This window comes from Notolepis coatsorum (genome assembly GCF_963971535.1).
Source record: "Notolepis coatsorum genome assembly, chromosome: 13".
Classification (NCBI taxonomy): domain Eukaryota; kingdom Metazoa; phylum Chordata; class Actinopteri; order Aulopiformes; family Paralepididae; genus Notolepis; species Notolepis coatsorum.
In genome coordinates, this window is record NC_140177.1 from 2323184 (window position 1) to 2344451 (window position 21268).

General features: G+C 42.6%; 1 protein-coding gene across 3 annotated transcripts in view; it reads right to left on the bottom strand.

Moving 5' to 3' along the window:
- The window catches only part of spire1a (spire-type actin nucleation factor 1a), a 108984-nt gene that overhangs the window by 2310 nt on the left and 85406 nt on the right, over window positions 1-21268 (bottom strand). For 2 of the 3 annotated variants that reach the window (XM_084327945.1, XM_084327943.1), the window contains 7 exons: window positions 20251-20332; window positions 17677-17819; window positions 8163-8192; window positions 6239-6376; window positions 1748-1818; window positions 1607-1634; window positions 1235-1398 (listed from right to left, as the gene is read on the bottom strand). In XM_084327945.1, coding sequence (XP_084184071.1) covers window positions 1235-1398; window positions 1607-1634; window positions 1748-1818; window positions 6239-6376; window positions 8163-8192; window positions 17677-17819; window positions 20251-20332 — 656 coding nt within the window. The remainder of the gene's footprint in view (window positions 1-1234; window positions 1399-1606; window positions 1635-1747; window positions 1819-6238; window positions 6377-8162; window positions 8193-17676; window positions 17820-20250; window positions 20333-21268) is intronic. The other variant, XM_084327944.1, reaches the window with a different exon arrangement.

Genomic DNA, 21268 nt, shown 5'->3' on the forward strand with positions numbered 1-21268 from the left:
GTCAAAAAGACGGGTAAAGAAAGGCAAATGGAAGAAAATTAATGAATACACAGAAATAAAGATGAGGTATACTGTAAACTACCTGCCCACTTCTGCCATTGTTATTTTACTTCCAATAGACTGTTTCAAATTGGGTTTATTTGATTTACCACTGGGAATACATTCCTGGCACTGTAAGGCTGTGGCGGTCCATCTTTCTACAGGCACACACAAGTGTCCTCTGGCACAGGGACACAGAGATGGTGCAAAACAGTCCACTTTATTTGAAGAGAGATGGCGAGATGGTACAAGCCAGAACAGAATGGCATGTGCCGACATTTCAGAAAGCTCTTCCCCCCCCCCCAGTGTGTGACGGGCGGTTTGACTTGTGTGCATCCACCACATCGACGCACGACAGCCAACCTTGCTGCCGGGTCCAATTAGCTTGACCCAGGAGAGGTGGATTCGTCAATATTTAGGATTTAAACACGCAGCCGCTCGACTGGAGGAGCTCAGAGGACCAGTCCAGACCAGCAAAAGTATTATTTGCACGCATGGCTTATTTCACTCGGATTAAGCTGCGAAGGAAGTCACAGGGTGAAGACACGCACCGCTACAGCCCTCGTGTCTGGAGAAATACGTTAAAAACCACCGCAGCACTTGACATTTCCTACCCTCTTTCCCCATCCATCTTTCTCGTTGGCGATGATAACAAAAAGCAGCATTCTGCTGGCGACTAGGTGGTGTAGTGGGCAAGGCACTCGCCACCAATGTGGAGACGCTGGGTTCGCCTGTTCGAGCCCAGCGCTCCACATTGTTTTCAGTTTAGCTGGTCGTCCGTACTAATACACATTGGCCGTATTACGGGGTGGGAAACTGATGGGTGGGGATCGGGCGTTGTGGACAGCGACTCCTACAGGTCGGTTGGTGCGCCTGCGCAGTAGAATCAGAAAGTGTCGGGGGCAGCGTGAGCCTCCCACGCGTTACTCCTCGCCACTGAGAGATCGAGCTGCGCAGGTGAAAAGATGCGACTGCTGTTACCTCAAGTACCGGAGGGGACTTGTGCTATGTATGACTTAGTCCACATTGCAGCCGGCTTGTGGGAGGCAAGAAACAGCGTCCGTGACAGGGGGGGGGTTGAATTGGATGATACGAAATTGGGATGGGAGAAAATATAGAAAATGGGAGAAAAAGTAGATTTATATATATAAAAAAAAAAAAAAAAAAAAAAAAAAAGCATTCTGCTATAACGTACTTTGATGGGGTCCTACGCAGGCTGTGTCGGTGGTGTGCGGATCCAAAGGGGGACGGGTCTGACGGGGCGGGGGTCGAGGATGCGCCGGTCTCCTCCTTCACCATGGCGCTGGGACCCAGTGAGTAGATAGGCAAGGTGGCGTAGGGCTTAGAGGGCAGCCTCATCTGAGGTAAGCATGGTAACAAGGTTATTATTACATAAAGAGTATTTCATAAAAATGTGGCAAGGCAATACACTATGTGAACCCCCTATCCTATATGATATAATATGAAAAACTCCATGCAATGTTTTTATTATTAGCATCGTGGATTGGCCGAGAGAGGTGTCGACGTGAAAGCAGTGCTGAAGCAGAGGTCAAGAGAGCCCGCCTACCTTTTTACAGCACTGGGAGCAGACGGGCCTGGAGGGGAATACACCACAAGAACTTCGAGTCATTACTTTCATCAACTACTGCTGCACCAAACATGAACAAAACATGATGTTTAGTTGTAGAAAACCGTGATTTCATTTTACCGTTTACAGAACTGGCAGGTGTACGACCAGGTGAAGAGGGAGAACTTCTTGGTCCGACACGAGAAGCAGAGCTAAGGTGGAGGGGAACAGACATTTAGACAAACAAGGTGTCCGACATTATACTTAAAAAGGCCCCAATAAGTGATCCAAAATGTGTAGCCCCCACCACAGAAAATAAAAAAGGGACACATATTTTCAGTCTCTAGTTGATTGACTGAGTTCTTGATACAAGGACTAACACAACTAGACAACAAGGACTAACACAACTAGACAACAAGGACTAACACAACAACAAGGACTAACACAACAAGGACTAACACAACACAACAACAAGGACTAACACAACTAGACAACAAGGACTAACACAACTATACAACAAGACTAACGCAACTATACAACAAGGACTAACACAACAAGGACTAACACAACAAGGACTAACACAACACAACAACAAGGACTAACACAACTAGACAACAAGGACTAACACAACTAGACAACAAGGACTAACACAACTAGACAACAAGGACTAACACAACAAGGACTAACACAACAAGGACTAACACAACAAGGACTAACACAACACAACAACAAGGACTAACACAACTAGACAACAAGGACTAACACAACTAGACAACAAGGACTAACACAACAAGGACTAACACAACAAGGACTAACACAACAAGGACTAACACAACTAGACAACAAGGACTAACACAACTAGACAAGGACTAACACAACTAGACAACAAGGACTAACACAACAACAAGGACTAACACAACTAGACAACAAGGACTAACACAACAATAAGGACTAACACAACTAGACAACAAGGACTAACACAACAACAAGGACTAACACAACTAGACAACAAGGACTAACACAACAACAAGGACTAACACAACTAGACAACAAGGACTAACACAACTAGACAAGGACTAACACATCTAGACAACAAGGACTAACACAACTAGACAACAAGGACTAACACAACAACAAGGACTAACACAACTAGACAACAAGGACTAACACAACTAGACAACAAGGACTAACACAACTAGACAACAAGGACTAACACAACTAGACAACAAGGACTAACACAACTAGACAACAAGGACTAACACAACAACAAGGACTAACACAACTAGACAACAAGGACTAACACAACTAGACAACAAGGACTAACACAACTAGACAACAAGGACTAACACAACTAGACAACAAGGACTAACACAACAACAAGGACTAACACAACTAGACAACAAGGACTAACACAACTAGACAACAAGGACTAACACAACTAGACAACAAGGACTAACACAACAACAAGGACTAACACCCCTAGACAACAAGGACTAACACAACTAGACAACAAGGACTAACACAACTATACAACAAGGACTAACACAACTAGACAACAAGGACTAACACAACTAGACAACAAGGAATAATACTAACAGACAGGTAGTGGGACCAGTATTATTATGAGACTATTAAACCAGTATTATTATAGAACTAGCAGTGGGACCAGTATTATTATAGGACTATTAAACCAGTATTATTATAGGACTATTAAACCAGTATTATTATAGGACTAGCAGTGAGACCAGTATTATTATGGGACTAGCAGTGAGACCAGTATTATTATGGGACTAGCAGTGAGACCAGTATTATTATAGGACTAGCAGTGAGACCAGTATTATTATGGGACTAGCAGTGAGACCAGTATTATTATGAGACTAGCAGTGAGACCAGTATTATTATAGGACTAGCAGTGAGACCAGTATTATTATAAGACTATTAAACCAGTATTATTATAGGACTAGCAGTGAGACCAGTATTATTATAGGACTATTAAACCAGTATTATTATAAGACTAGCAGTGAGACCAGAATTATTATGGGACTAGCAGTGAGACCAGTATTATTATAGGACTAGCAGTGAGACCAGTATTATTATAAGACTATTAAACCAGTATTATTATAGGACTAGCAGTGAGACCAGTATTATTATAGGACTATTAAACCAGTATTATTATAGGACTAGCAGTGAGACCAGAATTATTATAGGACTATTAAACCAGTATTATTATAGGACTATTAAACCAGTATTATTATAGGACTAGCAGTGAGACCAGTATTATTATAAGACTATTAAATCAGTATTATTATAGGACTAGAAGTGAGACCAGTATTATTATAGGACTATTAAACCAGTATTATTATAGGACTAGCAGTGAGACCAGTATTATTATAGGACTAGCAGTGAGACCAGTATTACCGTAATTCCTCTAATAGTAACCGGGTCTCAAATACAAGCCGGGTCTCTATTAATGGCCGGGTGCGCTCTTGAGCTAAGCAATTATAAGCCGGCCTCCTAATACAAGCCGGGTTACTAATATACTGAGCTGCATACTGAGCTAGTTACTTGATTTCACTTTGAAAACGTTGAAATGACCAGTGACCACCTGTAATTGCACTGTTTACTATTTCATACAGTACTTGGTTTCAATAAATGAACCCAGTACATTTTACTGGGTTCAAACTGACACAAAATGTTGATTTATTCATTATGATCCGTTTGAAAATTTAAAATATAGGCCTCCCTCTTATACAGGCCTCCTCCTAATACAAGCCTGGTACCCGCTACAGTTGAAACAAATACAAGCCGGGGTTACTATTAGAGGAATTACGGTATTATAGGACTAGCAGTGAGACCAGTATTATTATAGGACTATTAAACCAGTATTATTATAGGACTAGCAGTGAGACCAGTATTATTATAGGACTATTAAACCAGTATTATTATAGGACTATTAAACCAGTATTATTATAGGACAAGCAGTGAGACCAGTATTATTATAAGACTATTAAACCAGTATTATTATAGGACTATTAAACCAGTATTATTATAGGACAAGCAGTGAGACCAGTATTATTATAAGACTATTAAATCAGTATTATTATAGGACTAGCAGTGAGACCAGTATTATTATAGGACTAGCAGTGAGACCAGTATTATTATAGGACTATTAAACCAGTATTATTATAGGACTATTAAACCAGTATTATTATAAGATTATTAAACCAGTATTATTATAGGAGTAGCAGTGGGACCAGTATTATTATAAGACTATTAAACCAGTATTATTATAGGACTATTAAACCAGTATTATTATAAGACTAGCAGTGAGACCAGTATTATTATAGGACTAGCAGTGAGACCAGTATTATTATAGGACTATTAAACCAATATTATTATAGGACTATTAAACCAGTATTATTATAAGATTATTAAACCAGTATTATTATAGGAGTAGCAGTGGGACCAGTATTATTATAAGACTATTAAACCAGTATTATTATAGGACTATTAAACCAGTATTATTATAAGACTAGCAGTGAGACCAGTATTATTATAGGACTAGCAGTGAGACCAGTATTATTATAGGACTATTAAACCAGTATTATTATAGGACTATTAAACCAGTATTATTATAAGATTATTAAACCAGTATTATTATAGGAGTAGCAGTGGGACCAGTATTATTATAAGACTATTAAACCAGTATTATTATAAGACTATTAAACCAGTATTATTATAGAACTAGCAGTGGGACCAGTATTATTACAAGACTATTAAACCAGTATTATTATAGGACTAGCAGTGAGACCAGTATTATTATAGGACTAGCAGTGAGACCAGTATTATTATAGGACTATTAAACCAGTATTATTATAGGACTAGCAGTGGGACCAGTATTATTATAGGACTATTAAACCAGTATTATTATAAGACTAGCAGTGGGACCAGTATTATTATAGGACTATTAAACCAGTATTATTATAAGACTAGCAGTGGGACCAGTATTATTATAGGACTATTAAACCAGTATTGTTATAGGACTAGCAGTGGGACCAGTATTATTATAAGACTATTAAACCAGTATTGTTATAGGACTAGCAGTGGGACCAGTATTATTATGAGACTATTAAACCAGTATTATTATAAGACTATTAAACCAGTATTATTATAGGACTAGCAGTGGGACCAGTATTATTATGAGACTATTAAACCAGTATTATTATAGGACTAGCAGTGAGACCAGTATTATTATAGGACTATTAAACCAGTATTATTATAGGACTATTAAACCAGTATTATTATAGGACTAGCAGTGAGACCAGTATTATTATAGGACTATTAAACCAGTATTATTATAGGACTATTAAACCAGTATTATTATAGGACTATTAAACCAGTATTATTATAGGACTAGCAGTGAGACCAGTATTATTATAGGACTATTAAACCAGTATTATTATAGGACTAGCAGTGGGACCAGTATTATTATAAGACTATTAAACCAGTAATATTATAGGACTAGCAGTGAGACCAGTATTATTATAGGACTATTAAACCAGTATTGTTATAGGACTAGCAGTGGGACCAGTATTATTATAGGACTATTAAACCAGTATTGTGTGTCTGTACCTTTCCTTTCTTGAGGGCGTTGTAGACTTCCTTGTACTGCTGGAACTTCTCCAGCTCAGCCTTCACCAGCACCTGTCTGATGTGCATCACCTCCTCCACGGTCAGCGCCAGGCACTCCACCGGGTAGCAGAACTCCTCCTGGAGGGAAGACAGACGTGAGCGGCACACTCAGCAAAACGGCTAGGAAAAAGGTGCCCTCTGTAAAGATTTTAAATCGTTTTTTTTTTAATAGAGGACAGTGTAATCGAGTATGATTGGAGTGGGATCGGCAATGTGATTTACCGGTCGAGTCTAGACGGCCATCACACCCGTCTGACCGGTAATGACGACAGTGTATACTCATTGTTTTATGTATATATATATCCCACATAATTCGTCACCGGATAATCGTTCCTAACGATTTAAAATCCTACGTAGTTCACCTTTAACCTTTGTGTAGGTAAGCAAATTGATTTCCCAAGAAGGCACAGCCGCATGGAGGTGATTGTGTCGATTGCCAAAGAAAAATGTAAAATGCAAAGACGCCAACATCATGTCGGGGTCTACGAAATGAAAGCCATTACCCCCATGTGAACAAACGTGCCCACAGTGTGAATAATGTGCATGATGATGTGAAGGCGGGGGCCAGGATCAAACACCAACTCAAAACACCCAAGTGACCAATCAAGGAAGTGGTCAACTTTAACGACCACTTCACTTATTTTCAACCACATCTCAATGTATTTGTCATAATACAAAGTACTTGTAGTGTATTTTTAGTACACCGTCTCGGAGGCGGGCTCTTATTCACAACCCCAACACCTACGCCCGATGATGCAGTCATAAGTAATGCAGCAGCCAAGGAAACTAACGCGGTAGTCCTCAGTGCCGCTGCCCACGAATGAATCATCAGGCCTGGGACCGGGGGTGTGGTGAATAGAGCCAGGGTGCCGATTAGTGTATGTAAGCACTGGGACTAATGTCAGTACTTGGAGATGTGAAAATCTGTGAAGTGGTCCATTAAACCACAAAATAGGTCAAATCTTTACTCATCCAACACTTCATTTTTACCCTTTTATATTATTAAACCTGCACTGGGGTTTCTATTATTAAACCTGCACTGGGGTTTCTATTATTAAACCTGCACTGGGGTTTCTATTATTAAACCTGCACTGGGGTTTCTATTATTAAACCTGCACTGGGGTTTCTATTATTAAACCTGCACTGGGGTTTCTATTATTAAACCTGCACTGGGGTTTCTATTATTAAACCTGCACTGGGGTTTCTATTATTAAACCTGCACTGGGGTTTCTATTATTAAACCTGCACCGGGGTTTCTATTATTAAACCTGCACCGGGGTTTCTATTATTAAACCTGCACCGGGGTTTCTATTATTAAACCTGCACTGGGGTTTCTATTATTAAACCTGCACTGGGGTTTCTATTATTAAACCTGCACTGTGGAACAATATTGCTTCAGTATTAAGTGAAATCATGGAGTTGGGCTGAACAAAAGAATGCTGAACAACACCAATGCATGAAAAACAGAAATGAAATACGAGCTCTTCTGATTGGACACGACCACAAATCCTTAAAAAGGCTACAGTATCCCAGGCTAAAGTCAACTTGCCTAATGATTTTGATTTTCTTTTGCCATTTTCTCTTAACCTCTCTTGGCCACAGGGTGGCAATGTTCCATAGTGCAGTTTTAACGTGTGGCTCTAGCATTGCTTTACGGTGGCCCCATTTTCCATTCAAATACATGACTGACATAAGATCCCATAACACTTGTGCATCTCGATTCTGATTGGTTTAGTGGAAGGAAGTATGGGTGATTGGTTCCCCACACCATTTTAGTGTTAAAAGAGTGCAGAGGTGATAATGAAAGGGAGGCAATGGGCATTAGTTGCAAATGTAATTTGATCATGTAATCACAGTGACATACCCCGCCCTGAGCACCGCTGGACAGTTCCACCTGACCATTAGAAAAGAAAATACACATCACATTGAAAATATAAATGTCTATCCAAACTAATTAGATGCTCTCTCCCCCCCTCAATCTCTCTTATTCACCATGTACGCCCTGGCCCCTTCTGCAATCGTTTCTTTACTTCCTATAGATGGTTCCAAAGTCACATTGTTTTACTTCCTATAGATGTTCCAAAGTCACATTGTTTCTTTACTTCCTATAGATGTTCCAAAGTCACATTGTTTCTTTACTTCCTATAGATGGTTTCAAAGTCACATTGTGTCTTTACTTCCTATAGATGGTTCCAAAGTCACATTGTTTCTTTACTTCCTATAGATGGTTCCAAAGTCACATTGTGTCTTTACTTCCTATAGATGGTTCCAAAGTCACATTGTTTCTTTACTTCCTATAGATGGTTCCAAAGTCACATTGTGTCTTTACTTCCTATAGATGGTTCCAAAGTCACATTGTGTCTTTACTTCCTATAGATGTTTCAAAGTCACATTGTTTATTTACTTCCTATAGATGGTTCCAAAGTCACATTGTTTCTTTACTTCCTATAGATGTTTCCAAAGTCACATTCTTTCAAAGTCACATTGTTTCTTTACTTCCTATAGATGGTTCCAAAGTCACATTGTTTCTTTACTTCCTATAGATGGTTCCAAAGTCACATTGTGTCTTTACTTCCTATAGATGGTTTCAAAGTCACATTGTGTCTTTACTTCCTATAGATGGTTTTAAAGTCACATCGTTTCTTTACTTCCTATAGATGGTTCCAAAGTCACATTGTGTCTTTACTTCCTATAGATGTTTCCAAAGTCACATTCTTTCAAAGTCACATTGTTTCTTTACTTCCTATAGATGGTTCCAAAGTCACATTGTTTCTTTACTTCCTATAGATGGTTCCAAAGTCACATTGTGTCTTTACTTCCTATAGATGGTTTCAAAGTCACATTGTGTCTTTACTTCCTATAGATGGTTTTAAAGTCACATCGTTTCTTTACTTCCTATAGATGGTTTCAAAGTCACATAGTTTCTTTACTTCCTATAGATGTTCCAAAGTGACATTGTTTCTTTACTTCCTATAGATGTTCCAAAGTCACATTGTGTCTTTACTTCCTATAGATGTTCCAAAGTCACATTGTGTCTTTACTTCCTATAGATGTTTCCAAAGTCACATTCTTTCAAAGTCACATTGTTTCTTTACTTCCTATAGATGGTTCCAAAGTCACATTGTGTCTTTACTTCCTATAGATGGTTTCAAAGTCACATTGTCTTTACTTCCTATAGATGGTTTCAAAGTCACATTGTTTCTTTACTTCCTATAGATGGTTTTAAAGTCACATCGTTTCTTTACTTCCTATAGATGGTTTCAAAGTCACATAGTTTCTTTACTTCCTATAGATGTTCCAAAGTCACATTGGAACATCTATAGGAAGTAAAGAAACAATGTGACTTTGGAACATCTATAGGAAGTAAATAAACAATGTGACTTTGGAACATCTATAGGAAGTAAAGAAACAAAGTCACATTGTTTATTTACTTCCTATAGATGTTCCAAAGTCACATTGTTTCTTTACTTCCTATTAGGGATGCTCGATATTGGCTTTTTTACCGATACCGATATTCCGATATTGTCCAACTCTTAATTTCCGATACCGATATCAACCGATACCGATATATGCAGGGTTTCCCCCCCCCAAAAAACTGAATAATTTCAGGTAACTAATAATTTCACTGGATATATATATAACAAATATTGTTATTGTTTTTTTTCTTTTTTAACCGATACCGATATTTTCCGATATCACATTTTACTGCCGATATCGGCCGATAATATCGGTCGGCCGATAATATCGGACATCCCTACTTCCTATAGATGTTTCCAAAGTCACATTTTCTTTACTTCCTATAGATGGTTTCAAAGTCACATTGTTTATTTACTTCCTATAGATGTTTCCAAAGTCACATTGTTTCTTTACTTCCTATAGATGTTTCCAAAGTCACATTGTTATTTACTTCCTATAGATGTTCCAAAGTCACATTGCGTCTTTACTTCCTATAGATGTTTCAAAGTCACATTGTTTCTTTACTTCCTATAGATGGTTCCAAAGTCACATTGTGTCTTTACTTCCCATTAGGGATGTCCGATATTATCGGCCGATATCGGCATTAAAATGTGATATCGGAAAATATCGGTATCGGTTTTAAATTTATTTTTTAATTTTTAATTCTTTTTACATTTCTATAGAAATGATGTCCGATATTATCGGCCTACCGATATTATCGGCCGATATCGGCATTAAAATGTGATATCGGTTGATATCGGTATCGGAAATTAAGAGTTGGACAATATCGGTAAAAAAGCCAATATCGAGCATCCCTACTTCCTATAGATGGTTTCAAAGTCACATTGTGTCTTTACTTTCTATAGATGGTTTCAAAGTCATATTGTTTCTTTACTTCCTATAGATGTTCCAAAGTCAGTTTTACTTCCTATAGATGGTTTCAAAGTCACATTGTTTCTTTACTGTACTTCATATAGATGGTTTCAAAGTCATAGTTTTACTTCCTATAACTGTTTCAAAGTCACATTGTTTCTTTACTTCCTATAGATGGTTTCAAAGTCACATTGTTTCTTTACTTCCTATAGATGGTTCCAAAGTCACATTGTTTCTTTACTTCCTATAGATGGTTTCAAAGTCACATTGTTTCTTTACTTCCTATAGATGGTTTCAAAGTCACATTGTTTCTTTACTTCCTATAGATGGTTTCAAAGTCACATCGTTTCTTTACTTCCTATAGATGTTCCAAAGTCACATTGTTTCGTTACTTCCTATAGATGGTTCCAAAGTCACATCGTTTCTTTACTTCCTATAGATGGTTCCAAAGTCACATTGTTTCTTTACTTCCTGTGTAGTGTACCGAACAAATACAACGGTAGGGCTGAACGATTAATCGATTTTAAATCGAAATTTGAAATGATGAAATTAGCAAATCGCAAAAAAGAAAATATCGCAATTCTTTCTTCTTTTTTTTACCAGGAAGTCCCATTGAGATACAAGATCTCCTTTGCAAGTTGTTGTTATTGTTGTAGGAACGGTTTGGGAGAGGGAGGTAAGGGGTTTTAGATTGTGTGCTGTGGTTTAGACTTCAGAGAGGGAGAGTAAAGTACAGAAGAAAAAAAAGGTACCGTTGGGTACCGGTATCGATTCCCAGGTAAAAAGAAAGATTTTCAGGCTCGGTGTCCCGAACAGACCCACCGTGTAGGCCAGATGCAAGACGCATTTTACAATAAACCTCTGTGGGGCTGCTTAAAAAAATATATTTTTATCACAAATGTAATCGCAATCGCAATATCCATCAGAAAAATCGCAATTAGATTATTTCCCAAAATCGTGCAGCCCTATACAACGGTATGTTAACCACTAACGACCGCCCACCGGGGGCTGTTTTTTTCACAATCTAATATAATTATTATTATTTTTAAATTAAGTCGATTATTAATTTCAACATAGAATATTTGTTGACAGGGGCGGCTGATTGGCGCAGTGGGCAAGGCGCTCGCCTATAATGCAGGAGACGCTGGGTTCAAGCCCAGCTCTCTGCGTTGCTACCGGCTGGCCGGTCATTCATATACTAACACAATTGGCAAGTGTTAGAGGGTGGGAAAGCCGGTGGGTGGGGATTGGACGTTGTGGACAGCGACTCCTACAGGTCGGTTTGGTGACACCGGTGCGACGGAAGCAGGAAGTGACGGGGGAAGCGTGAGCCTCCCACCCGTTACTCCTCGCCACAGAGTTCGAGCTGCTGCGGTGAAAAGATGCGACAGGCTGCCTCCTCGTGTACCGGAGGGGACACGTGATGCAAGGCTTCTGTCCTCACTACAACCGACCTGTGGGAGGCATAGTCTAGCAACGTTCAAGACAGGGGAGGGAAGAATTGGATATACGAAATTGGGATGGGAGAAAAATTGAAAATGGGGAGAAAAAGTGGATAAAAAAAATAATAATATTCGTCGACAGCCCTACAAGTACAATTAGTTACTGCACAGTGCACACTACATCACCCATGAGTGGAACATAGAAAGCCAAACTTTCCCCCACATGCGACTTCAAAACCGAGGTACGTACCGTCGTTTTTGTGTACCGTTACACCCCTACTTCCTATAGTATAGATGTTCCAAAGTCACAACAATAACAGGGAGAACAACCGGGAGAAATCTGTGCCACGGTAGAGATTTGATTCTACTGGATGTACCGGTAGAGAGCTACTTTTAGGCTCTTTGAATGTAAAAATACTTTACATTTGTAAATGTGACAAACAAAAAAAATACTAATTGGTTGGAAAGAAAGGTGCTTCGTCCATAATTTGGACGTGGTTTGGGTTTAAGAGAGTTTTTGGCGGGGCGGCTACGTGGCGTAGTGGGCAAGGCGCTCGCCACGAAATCTGGAGACGCTGGGCTCGCCTGTTTGAGCCCAGCGCTCCACATTTGCTTTCAGTTTAGTTGGTCGTCCGTACTAATACACATTGGCCGTATTAGGGGGTGGGAAACTGATGGGTGGGGATCGGGCGTTGTGGACAGCGACTCCTACAGGTCGGTTGGTGCGCCTGCGCAGTGGAATCAGGAAGTGTCGGGGCAGCGTGAGCCTCCCACGCGTTACTCCTCACCACTGAGAGATCGAGCTGCGCAGGTGAAAAGATGCGACTGCTGTTACCTCAAGAACCGGAGGGGACTTGTGCCATGTATGACTTAGTCCACATTGCAGCCGGCTTGTGGGAGGCAAGAAACAGCGTTCGTGACAGGGGAGGGTTGAATTGGATGATACGAAATTGGGATGGGAGAAAATATAGAAAATGGGAGAAAAAGTGGATACACAAGACACAAGCATCGCTAGCAGAGTCATTTTCCAGCGGCTATCCTATAAGAAAAACAAGCAAGCAGTGTAAGGACATTAGCGATTCCAAAATGGAGCACCTATGTAAGGACATGGTGCCAAGACCAGCGTTCCACCTGCATTCGCGACTTAAAATAGATGTGTGCGAACCAGAAAAAACGATTTAGGAGCACATGTGCGAATAAAGACTATATGCTACAAAGTGACAGTTCAATGACCTAAACTAACGTTGCTAATATCAACTAAGCTGATCCCAAATCAGCTAAAATAACCCTGGAGCCGCTCATATCGGCACTCCGATCGTTATGATGGGGGGAGGGGGGGGGGGGGGGGGGGGGGGGGGGCGCTGAGCCCAAGATACTTTCTTTCTCTCCCTCTCTGTACATTCAAGGATTGTAAGTAGTCAAACGTTACACTATTAAAAACTAACTGGATTAGCTGAAACATTCTAAAATCAAAACGTCTGCTGTAAGCCATTCGCCCTCTTGTGTGTGTGGAGTGTTGTCCTACAAGCTGACAGTTCAATGACCTAAAGTAAACTAACACTTAAGTTCAATGTCAAGTTTGTCATAATATACAGATAATACTAATGGAAGTGGCGGCTGGGTGGCGCAGCGGTCTAAGCGCTCGTCACCAACGCGAGAGACACCGGTATCGAATCGGGCTGTCAGCGTTGCCTCCGGCTTGGGCCGGCCGTCATACTGACTCAATTGGCAGAGTCAGCGGGAGGGAAGCCGGTGGGGTGGTATCCTGGTCGTTGTAAACAGCGACTCCTACAGGTCGGTCAGGGCGCCTGCACAGGTAAGGACAGGAGATGGCGAGGGTAGTGTGAGCCTCCCACACCTCGCCAATGAGAGTCCGCGCTGGCAGGTGAAAAGATGTGGCTGGCTGACTCCGCATGTATAGGAGGGGACATGCGATAGTATCCATCAACCCTCCCTACGACGACCAGTGGGGGGCAACGATCAAGACAGGGGAGGGGGAAATTGGCACGACTAAAATTGGGATGGGAGAAAAACACAGAAAAAGGAGAAAAAAGTAGATACAAAAAAAAATAATACTAATGGACGAGCCCAGTAGAAACCTCATAGTTAACCCCCTGGGAATAAATTGTTGCCATCCCAGAGTCTTGTACTGCTCCTAAAAGCCTTGCTTTTTATTATTATTTTATTATTATAACAAACAAATATACCGTGATATACACAGTTACCGTCCAAAAATCGAAATATACCGCGATATAAATGTTAGGTCATACTGCATTTCCCGTCGCAATGTTTGCTAATGCAATAACTGAATATACTTTATATAGTTAAGAGGTTAATATTTATTGTTATATTGTAGAAATGTGCACATCGAAATGTCTGTAAAGTCTCGACGACATTGAAAATGAGGGCGACCTCGATTGTCTCGAGTATAAATAAAGGTCGATGATGACTTTGGTCCAAACTGTTCCCTAGCAACAGAATTCTTAGCTAGGTTATTATCTTGCCAACAAAGATATTTGTAAAGAAATAACAAGTAGCTTGGCATATTTCATTCAAACTACGTCAAAGGCTAATATCTCTTTCTAGATACAGAAGGCTCATATAGGAAGCTGTCCCATACAGCCGATAGAGCCCCCACGCTGAACCCAGGGAGGGGGGAGAGCCCCCACGCTGAACCCAGGGAGGGGGGGAGAGCCCCCACGCTGAACCCAGGGAGGGGGGAGAACCCCCACGCTGAACCCAGGGAGGGGGGAGAGCCCCCACGCTGAACCCAGGGAGGGGGGAGAGCCCCCACGCTGAACCCAGGGAGGGGGGAGAGCCCCCACGCTGAACCCAGGGAGGGGGGAGGGAGAGCCCCCACGCTGAACCCAGGGAGGGGGGAGAGCCCCCACGCTGAACCCAGGGAGGGGGGAGAGCCCCCACGCTGAACCCAGGGAGGGGGGAGAACCCCCACGCTGAACCCAGGGAGGGGGGAGAGCCCCCACGCTGAACCCAGAGAGGGGGGAGAGCCCCCACGCTGAACCCAGGGAGGGGGGAGAACCCCCACGCTGAACCCAGGGAGGGGGGAGAGCCCCCACGCTGAACCCAGGGAGGGGGGAGAGCCCCCACGCTGAACCCAGGGAGGGGGGAGAGCCCCCACGCTGAACCCAGGGAGGGGGGAGGCCTCATTACATTAGTCTAACAATATTCACCCGACAAAAGGCATAATAAAAAGTTATACTTGACTTTTCCATTTTCTATCACACACACACACACACACACACACACACACGCAGGGAGGTTCAATGCTAAGGAAACAACAAGATGGGATATGGCGGAGTGGGCATGGTGGAGGTGACATGGTGGAGTGGGCATGGTGGAGTGGGCATGGTGGAGGTGACATGGTGGAGTGGGCATGGTGGAGGTGACATGGTGGAGTGGGCATGGTGGAGGTGACATGGTGGAGTGGGCATGGTGGAAGTGACATGGTGGAGTGGGCATGGTGGAGTGGGCATGGTGGAGTGGGCATGGTGGAGCGGACATGGTGGAGGGGATGACCAGGTTACCTTGGCGCTTCTGGGATCCTTGGGCAGCTGCGGGGTTAGGTAAAAAGAAGGAGATTACTTGGAGCCGAGTGTCCCTGCTAGAGGAGAGGAAGAGGAGGGGAAGGCTAGAGGAGAGGAAGGCTAGGGGAGAGGAAGAGGAGAGGAAGGCTAGGGGAGAGGAAGAGGAGAGGAAGGCTAGAGGAGAGGAAGGCTAGGGGAGAGGAAGAGGAGAGGAAGGCTAGAGGAGAGGAAGGCTAGAGGAGAGGAAGAGGAGAGGAAGGCAAGAGGAGAGGAAGGCTAGAGGAGAGGAAGAGGAGAGGAAGGCTAGAGGAGAGGAAGGCTAGAGGAGAGGACTGCTAGCTCATGTCATGTAAGCAAAGAGGGGAACATCGCATGGGAACAGATGGAGAGAGTTGGAGAGAGAGAGAGGGGAGAAGAGTTGCAGGCTAAAAGGACAAAGGCTTCACTGTTTGGCATCGCTGTATATGCTATTAGTGAAGCTCAACTCAAGGGAAAACACGTTCTTCAGTCCGTGAGAGAGAGTGTGTGCGTGTATAAATACAGAATGTATGGGAAACATTACCTCTACTTAAATCATGTTACACAACCGTTTTTAAATAGTTAAAGTTTGAGCAGGGGGCACGAGTAACATACAGATTACTGCATTATTAACTACTCAACTCCCCTGGGATTCCTGTTCACTTGTGTACTAGTCTCTCGTAGTAAAATAATATAAAGAACTTACACATTTGAGCAGGTTGATCAGTTTCCCCATGTCTGATTGTTAAACTGACACAACCATTGTGTCTGCCACCAAAAGACACAGAACCATTAATTTTCTCTCGATTCATCTGCAAAGACATTTAACTCCACTCTGACGGCAGTTATAACTTAGCTACGTCTTTAATTAATGTCCTCCGCTTGCATGCTGTAGAACAGTGGTCACCAGCCGTCGATCGCGATCGACTGGTCGATCTTTGAGACTTTCCCTGTAGATCTTTCCAGAAAAAAATAAAATTACAAAAAAATAAATAGATTTTTTTTTTATCTTTCCCCGAGAGTCCACATTACAGTTCTACTTTTGTTTTGATGTGAAAAGTGATGCTGCACTTATCACTGACTGCACTTGGCACTGACTGAGAAAGTACACATTACAATTCTACTTTATAAAATGCCAATTGTAAATATGTTTGTCAATGTTAATAATATGAGAAAGTCCACATTACAGTTCTACTTTTGTTTTGATGTGAAAAGTGATGCTGCATAAGATGACTGCACTTAGCACTGACTGAGAAAGTACATATTACAGTTCTACTTTGACGTTTTAATGTTGGACCAAAGAATTGCATGTAATTAGAATACAGGCAAATAAAAGTCATTTAGTTTAAAGTACAATCTTGGCTGTCTTTTTCTCTCAACGCTTCAATAGGTAGATCTTGCCTTCACCAAAAAAAATAAGTGATCTTGGGCTTAAAAAGGTTGGTGACCACTGCTGTAGACATTTCTTCTGTATCAAAAGTCTATGAATGCCACGTAAAGTAGGCAACATGGTGTACAATTTGGAGATGTACAAACGCGAACCATTGTTTTTATCTGGCAACACTAAGGTAACTGTATTCCAACGCAACAAACGGTTATTTTTCCTGGCTCTCTCTCACACACACACACCTCACAGGATTTCAGAGACTTTCATTTGGGTGAGCAATCCATTTCCGGAAGTCTCCCCCTCAACATTCCTACTGTCTCAATAAAGTAAAAGGAAAGTAAATATATTATACGGGCGTGGACCAAAGTAAGAAAAATAAACATAATCTACTAGCATTGCTAAATCATTATTATTTTCAGCTTCAGCTTCCAATCCCTCCAACAACAAAGGCGCTATGGGCTTCCTAAAATTGGGGACCATCCTCTATTTTAAGGCCAAGTGAAGTCAATATGGCTGCATGACATCATGACCGGTGATCTTCAATCAGCTCTCCTCCTCTTCTTGTAGCCCCCCCCCCCCCCCCCCCCCCACACACACACACACACACACACACACACGGATGAACCCCAGTATAAGTGGCCCCTGAGGTCAACGTACCAAAGACTTGGAGACCTGTCTTGAAGGAGCCAGGAAGGGCTGTACGCTGGTGGGGCTTGCCTTCTCGATAGTGTGTCTCCTCTGGGGTGTCTGGCGCTTGTCCGGCATGGGGGTGGACGACATGGGCAGGAACCTTGGGGGAGCTGGAGAGAGAGAGAGAGAGAGAGAGAGAGAGAGAGAGAGAGAGAGAGAGAGAGAGAGAGAGAAAGGGGGAAAAGGGTCTCAACATTAAAGGAAAACGCCAACATTTTGTGAAATTAGCTTACCGTCTTCTCCAGACTGAGGGCATTTTCACACCTGTAGTTCGTTTGCTTTGTTCCGATTCAGGGAGACACAGGGACTATAATGATACAATGTTGCACTTGTCCCTTAGTTTGTTTGTGTTCACACGACTGTGTTAACAGCGGACCAAAACAAACGCACGCGCGAGCAAACCGTCACTCATTGGTCAGATTTTGGGGTGTCCCCCCCCCCTAACCCTGAATCTCCGCGTTACATTGAAATCGGGGAGGGGAGAGCGGGGGGAGCAAATGAATGAATGTGGATGAGAGCTGTGATGTAAGTGGTTGCAGATACGGCTGTGGGGGTGCTAGAGACATGATCGAATAGACTTGTATGCACCAGAATCTCCTGAACACGGCGCGAGCCATTCCTAAATCGATCAGAACTAATTCGGCAGCGAAAAAGCCCGTTTTTAAGCAGAGCATCCCCCATGCACATGCGCAGATTGCCCACGGATTGTGATGCAACGCACACCCGCCCTGGACTGTTCCATCAGAGGGGGGAGCTTCGGTGGCCAGTGTCCTTTCAGCCGAACAGGATAATGAAACAATGATCCCACTAAATGACCAGACGCGTCTTATGGCGACATCTACAATTACCTCATTGAGTCTCCAGGTAGACTAATGTTTATATTTAAGTGCAGTGGTCTGTAGCCACTTACATGACCATCGAAGCTCCCCCCTCTGATGGAACAGTCCAGGGCGCGTGTGCGTTGCGTCATCATGCAGCGCGTATACAGTACGGCAAGTGAGTTGCGTCGGTTCGTTAAATCGATTGCATTCTCACAGCGTGCGAGTCGCGTCGGGTTCGTTTGGAAGGCCCGTTTGGAAGGCCCGCTTGTTTTGTTCCGCAACAGAATGCGATTGCTGTGTTCATATATGCCCAACTGAACCGAAATAGGGGGTAAACGCTCCAGGTTTCGGAACAACAGCTCCAAACGAGCTAGGTGTGAAAACGCCCTGAGACAAGAAGATAGGTACCAGTTTCCTCTCTGTGCGTTCAGTAGAAAGCTATCTGGCTGCATGTTAGCCTAGCTTAGCACAATGAATGGATGCGGACATGACAGAGTAGCCTTCGGGAGAGGTGTTAGTTGGACAATGGCTAGGCTACCCGGTCATGTCCGCTTCCATTCATTGTGCTAAGCTAGGCTAACATGCAGCCAGATAGCTTTCTACTGAATTTTGACCATAAGGTGAACCGACACGGTGTACATTTGGTAGAGCTGTCCCCGACTAAGGATTTGGATAGTCGACTTTGATTGACCGAAATTTTCCGATAGTCGACTGGCAAACTACCCCCCTGAATGCAAAAAAATTATAATAATAATAAATTATTTTATACATGTATATATTTTTTTATCATTCCATTTGGGCTGTGCTTAATGTCTGAAGGAGTCGAGTGAAGGCTCCTTGTCCTCTGCAAAAGCATGCAATTGGTCCACTGATGGATACATCTTGATATTTGTCTAGTCTAGTGTGTTCATTAGATGGGTGAAATCCTCTTTCAGTGCCTCCAGTGTTTTCTTAGGCAGTTAGCCTCGCTGGCATGCGCACCATTAGCGTTAGCCACGCTTCTAGGCCTCTTTGCTTTTGGAAAGGATGAAAAAAAATAAAAATTATAATAATCTTTATTTTTTTTTGCATTCGACTAAGAGGTTGGCAGTCGACTACGGCTCCTTTCGATCGATTAGTCGACTAATCGGGGTCAGCCCTAACATTTGGTAAGTTTTTTTGCAAACTCTTTAGACGATGGAATAGTACCATCACAATTCACGGAGACTAGGGCAGCTGGGTAGCGCAGTGGAGAATGCACTCGCCTACCACCGCAGAGACTCTGGGATCGAATCCAGCGGTCAGTGGTACCTCCGGCTTGGTCAGTCGTCCCTACTAACACAATTGGCAGTGTTAGCGGGGTGGGAAGCCGGTGGGGTACAGTATGTGTCCTGGTCGTTGTAAACAGCGACTCCTACTGGTCGGTCGGAGCGCCTGTTCAGCAGGGAGGGGATCTGGGGGTAAATAGCGTGAACCTCTGCATGCGTTACGTTCCCCCAGTGAGAGTCCTCGCTGTCAGGTGAAAAGAAGCGGCTGGCTGACTCCACATGTATTGTAGGAGGCGTGTGGTAGTTCTACACCCTCCCCAGGCCGACAGTGGGGCAATGCGCGCAACGACCAGGAAGGGAATTGGCATAACGACTAAATTGGGATGGGAGCAAAAATACAGAAAAAGTGAGAAAAAATATATATATAATAATAATAATAAATAATAATAATTCACGGAGACCTGAGCTCTTACATTTCACCCCCACGACCGACTCTGGAGACGTGTCCTCTTGCATAGATGTAGACGGGCTGGAAGTGCTCCGCGTGGGCTCCTCCTAGTGTCAACCAGAGGAAGTGCATATCACACCGTTACCAACACAGACCAAACCAACACAGTTAATCCATCAGACATACTGGTGATGACTAGAAACAATATTTAAAAACACAGATGTGTAAACCGAGAATTCAGAGTGACGTTTCCCAGGGGATATCGTGGCACTAGGATCATCTTTGATCTTAGTACGGCCCTTCTAAGGTTTCTCTCCTCCACATTGCCTGTGGTGCATTTTTTCCTATTGCTAGATTTGAGTGAGTTTTTCGTTACCTTCGCGTGGGGTATGTCTGGGAGTGTTGCATTTATTTATTTTAAATTTTTTGGACTTCATGGTGTTTTTGTTTTGTTATTGATTTATTGTGATGTTTCTTCTTGACTTGTTTAACACATTGGCGGCCACTGGGATGAGTCTAATATCACTAGAGACGACCAGCATATGTAAACAGACTTGGGGCTGTTTGTAGAGCTAAATCTATACTTTATAGTATTGCTATCTGTCCATTCTCATTGTCAATTGAGACCATAAACCGTCCCTTCAAAAAATGTCATCAATACGTTCTCATTTTATAGCGCCGTGAATATAAGCGTTATACGGCATTTGGTCTAGTATATTTCCTGGAAGGCTAGATAAAGGGCTAATAGCTACTAATGTTATATCCAATGGCATTTCCGTTATATAGAAGCTACAGTTTAAACTCAAACTGCATATGATCGGTACGATCCTCAAGCATGTATGCATGAAAGGGGGGGGGGGGGGGGCGGGGGACGTGGTTTCTTATTATTGATTAGTGATTACCAATAACCGTGTTCGTCTAAGTAGCCACATAGGCCGATCGCCTGGATGGCTATCAAAACAATGCCCGATCGGGTTGTACTTTACGTGAAAAAGATCTTACCATGAGCCGGTTGGATCCCCCCGAGCATTTCCCCGTTATCG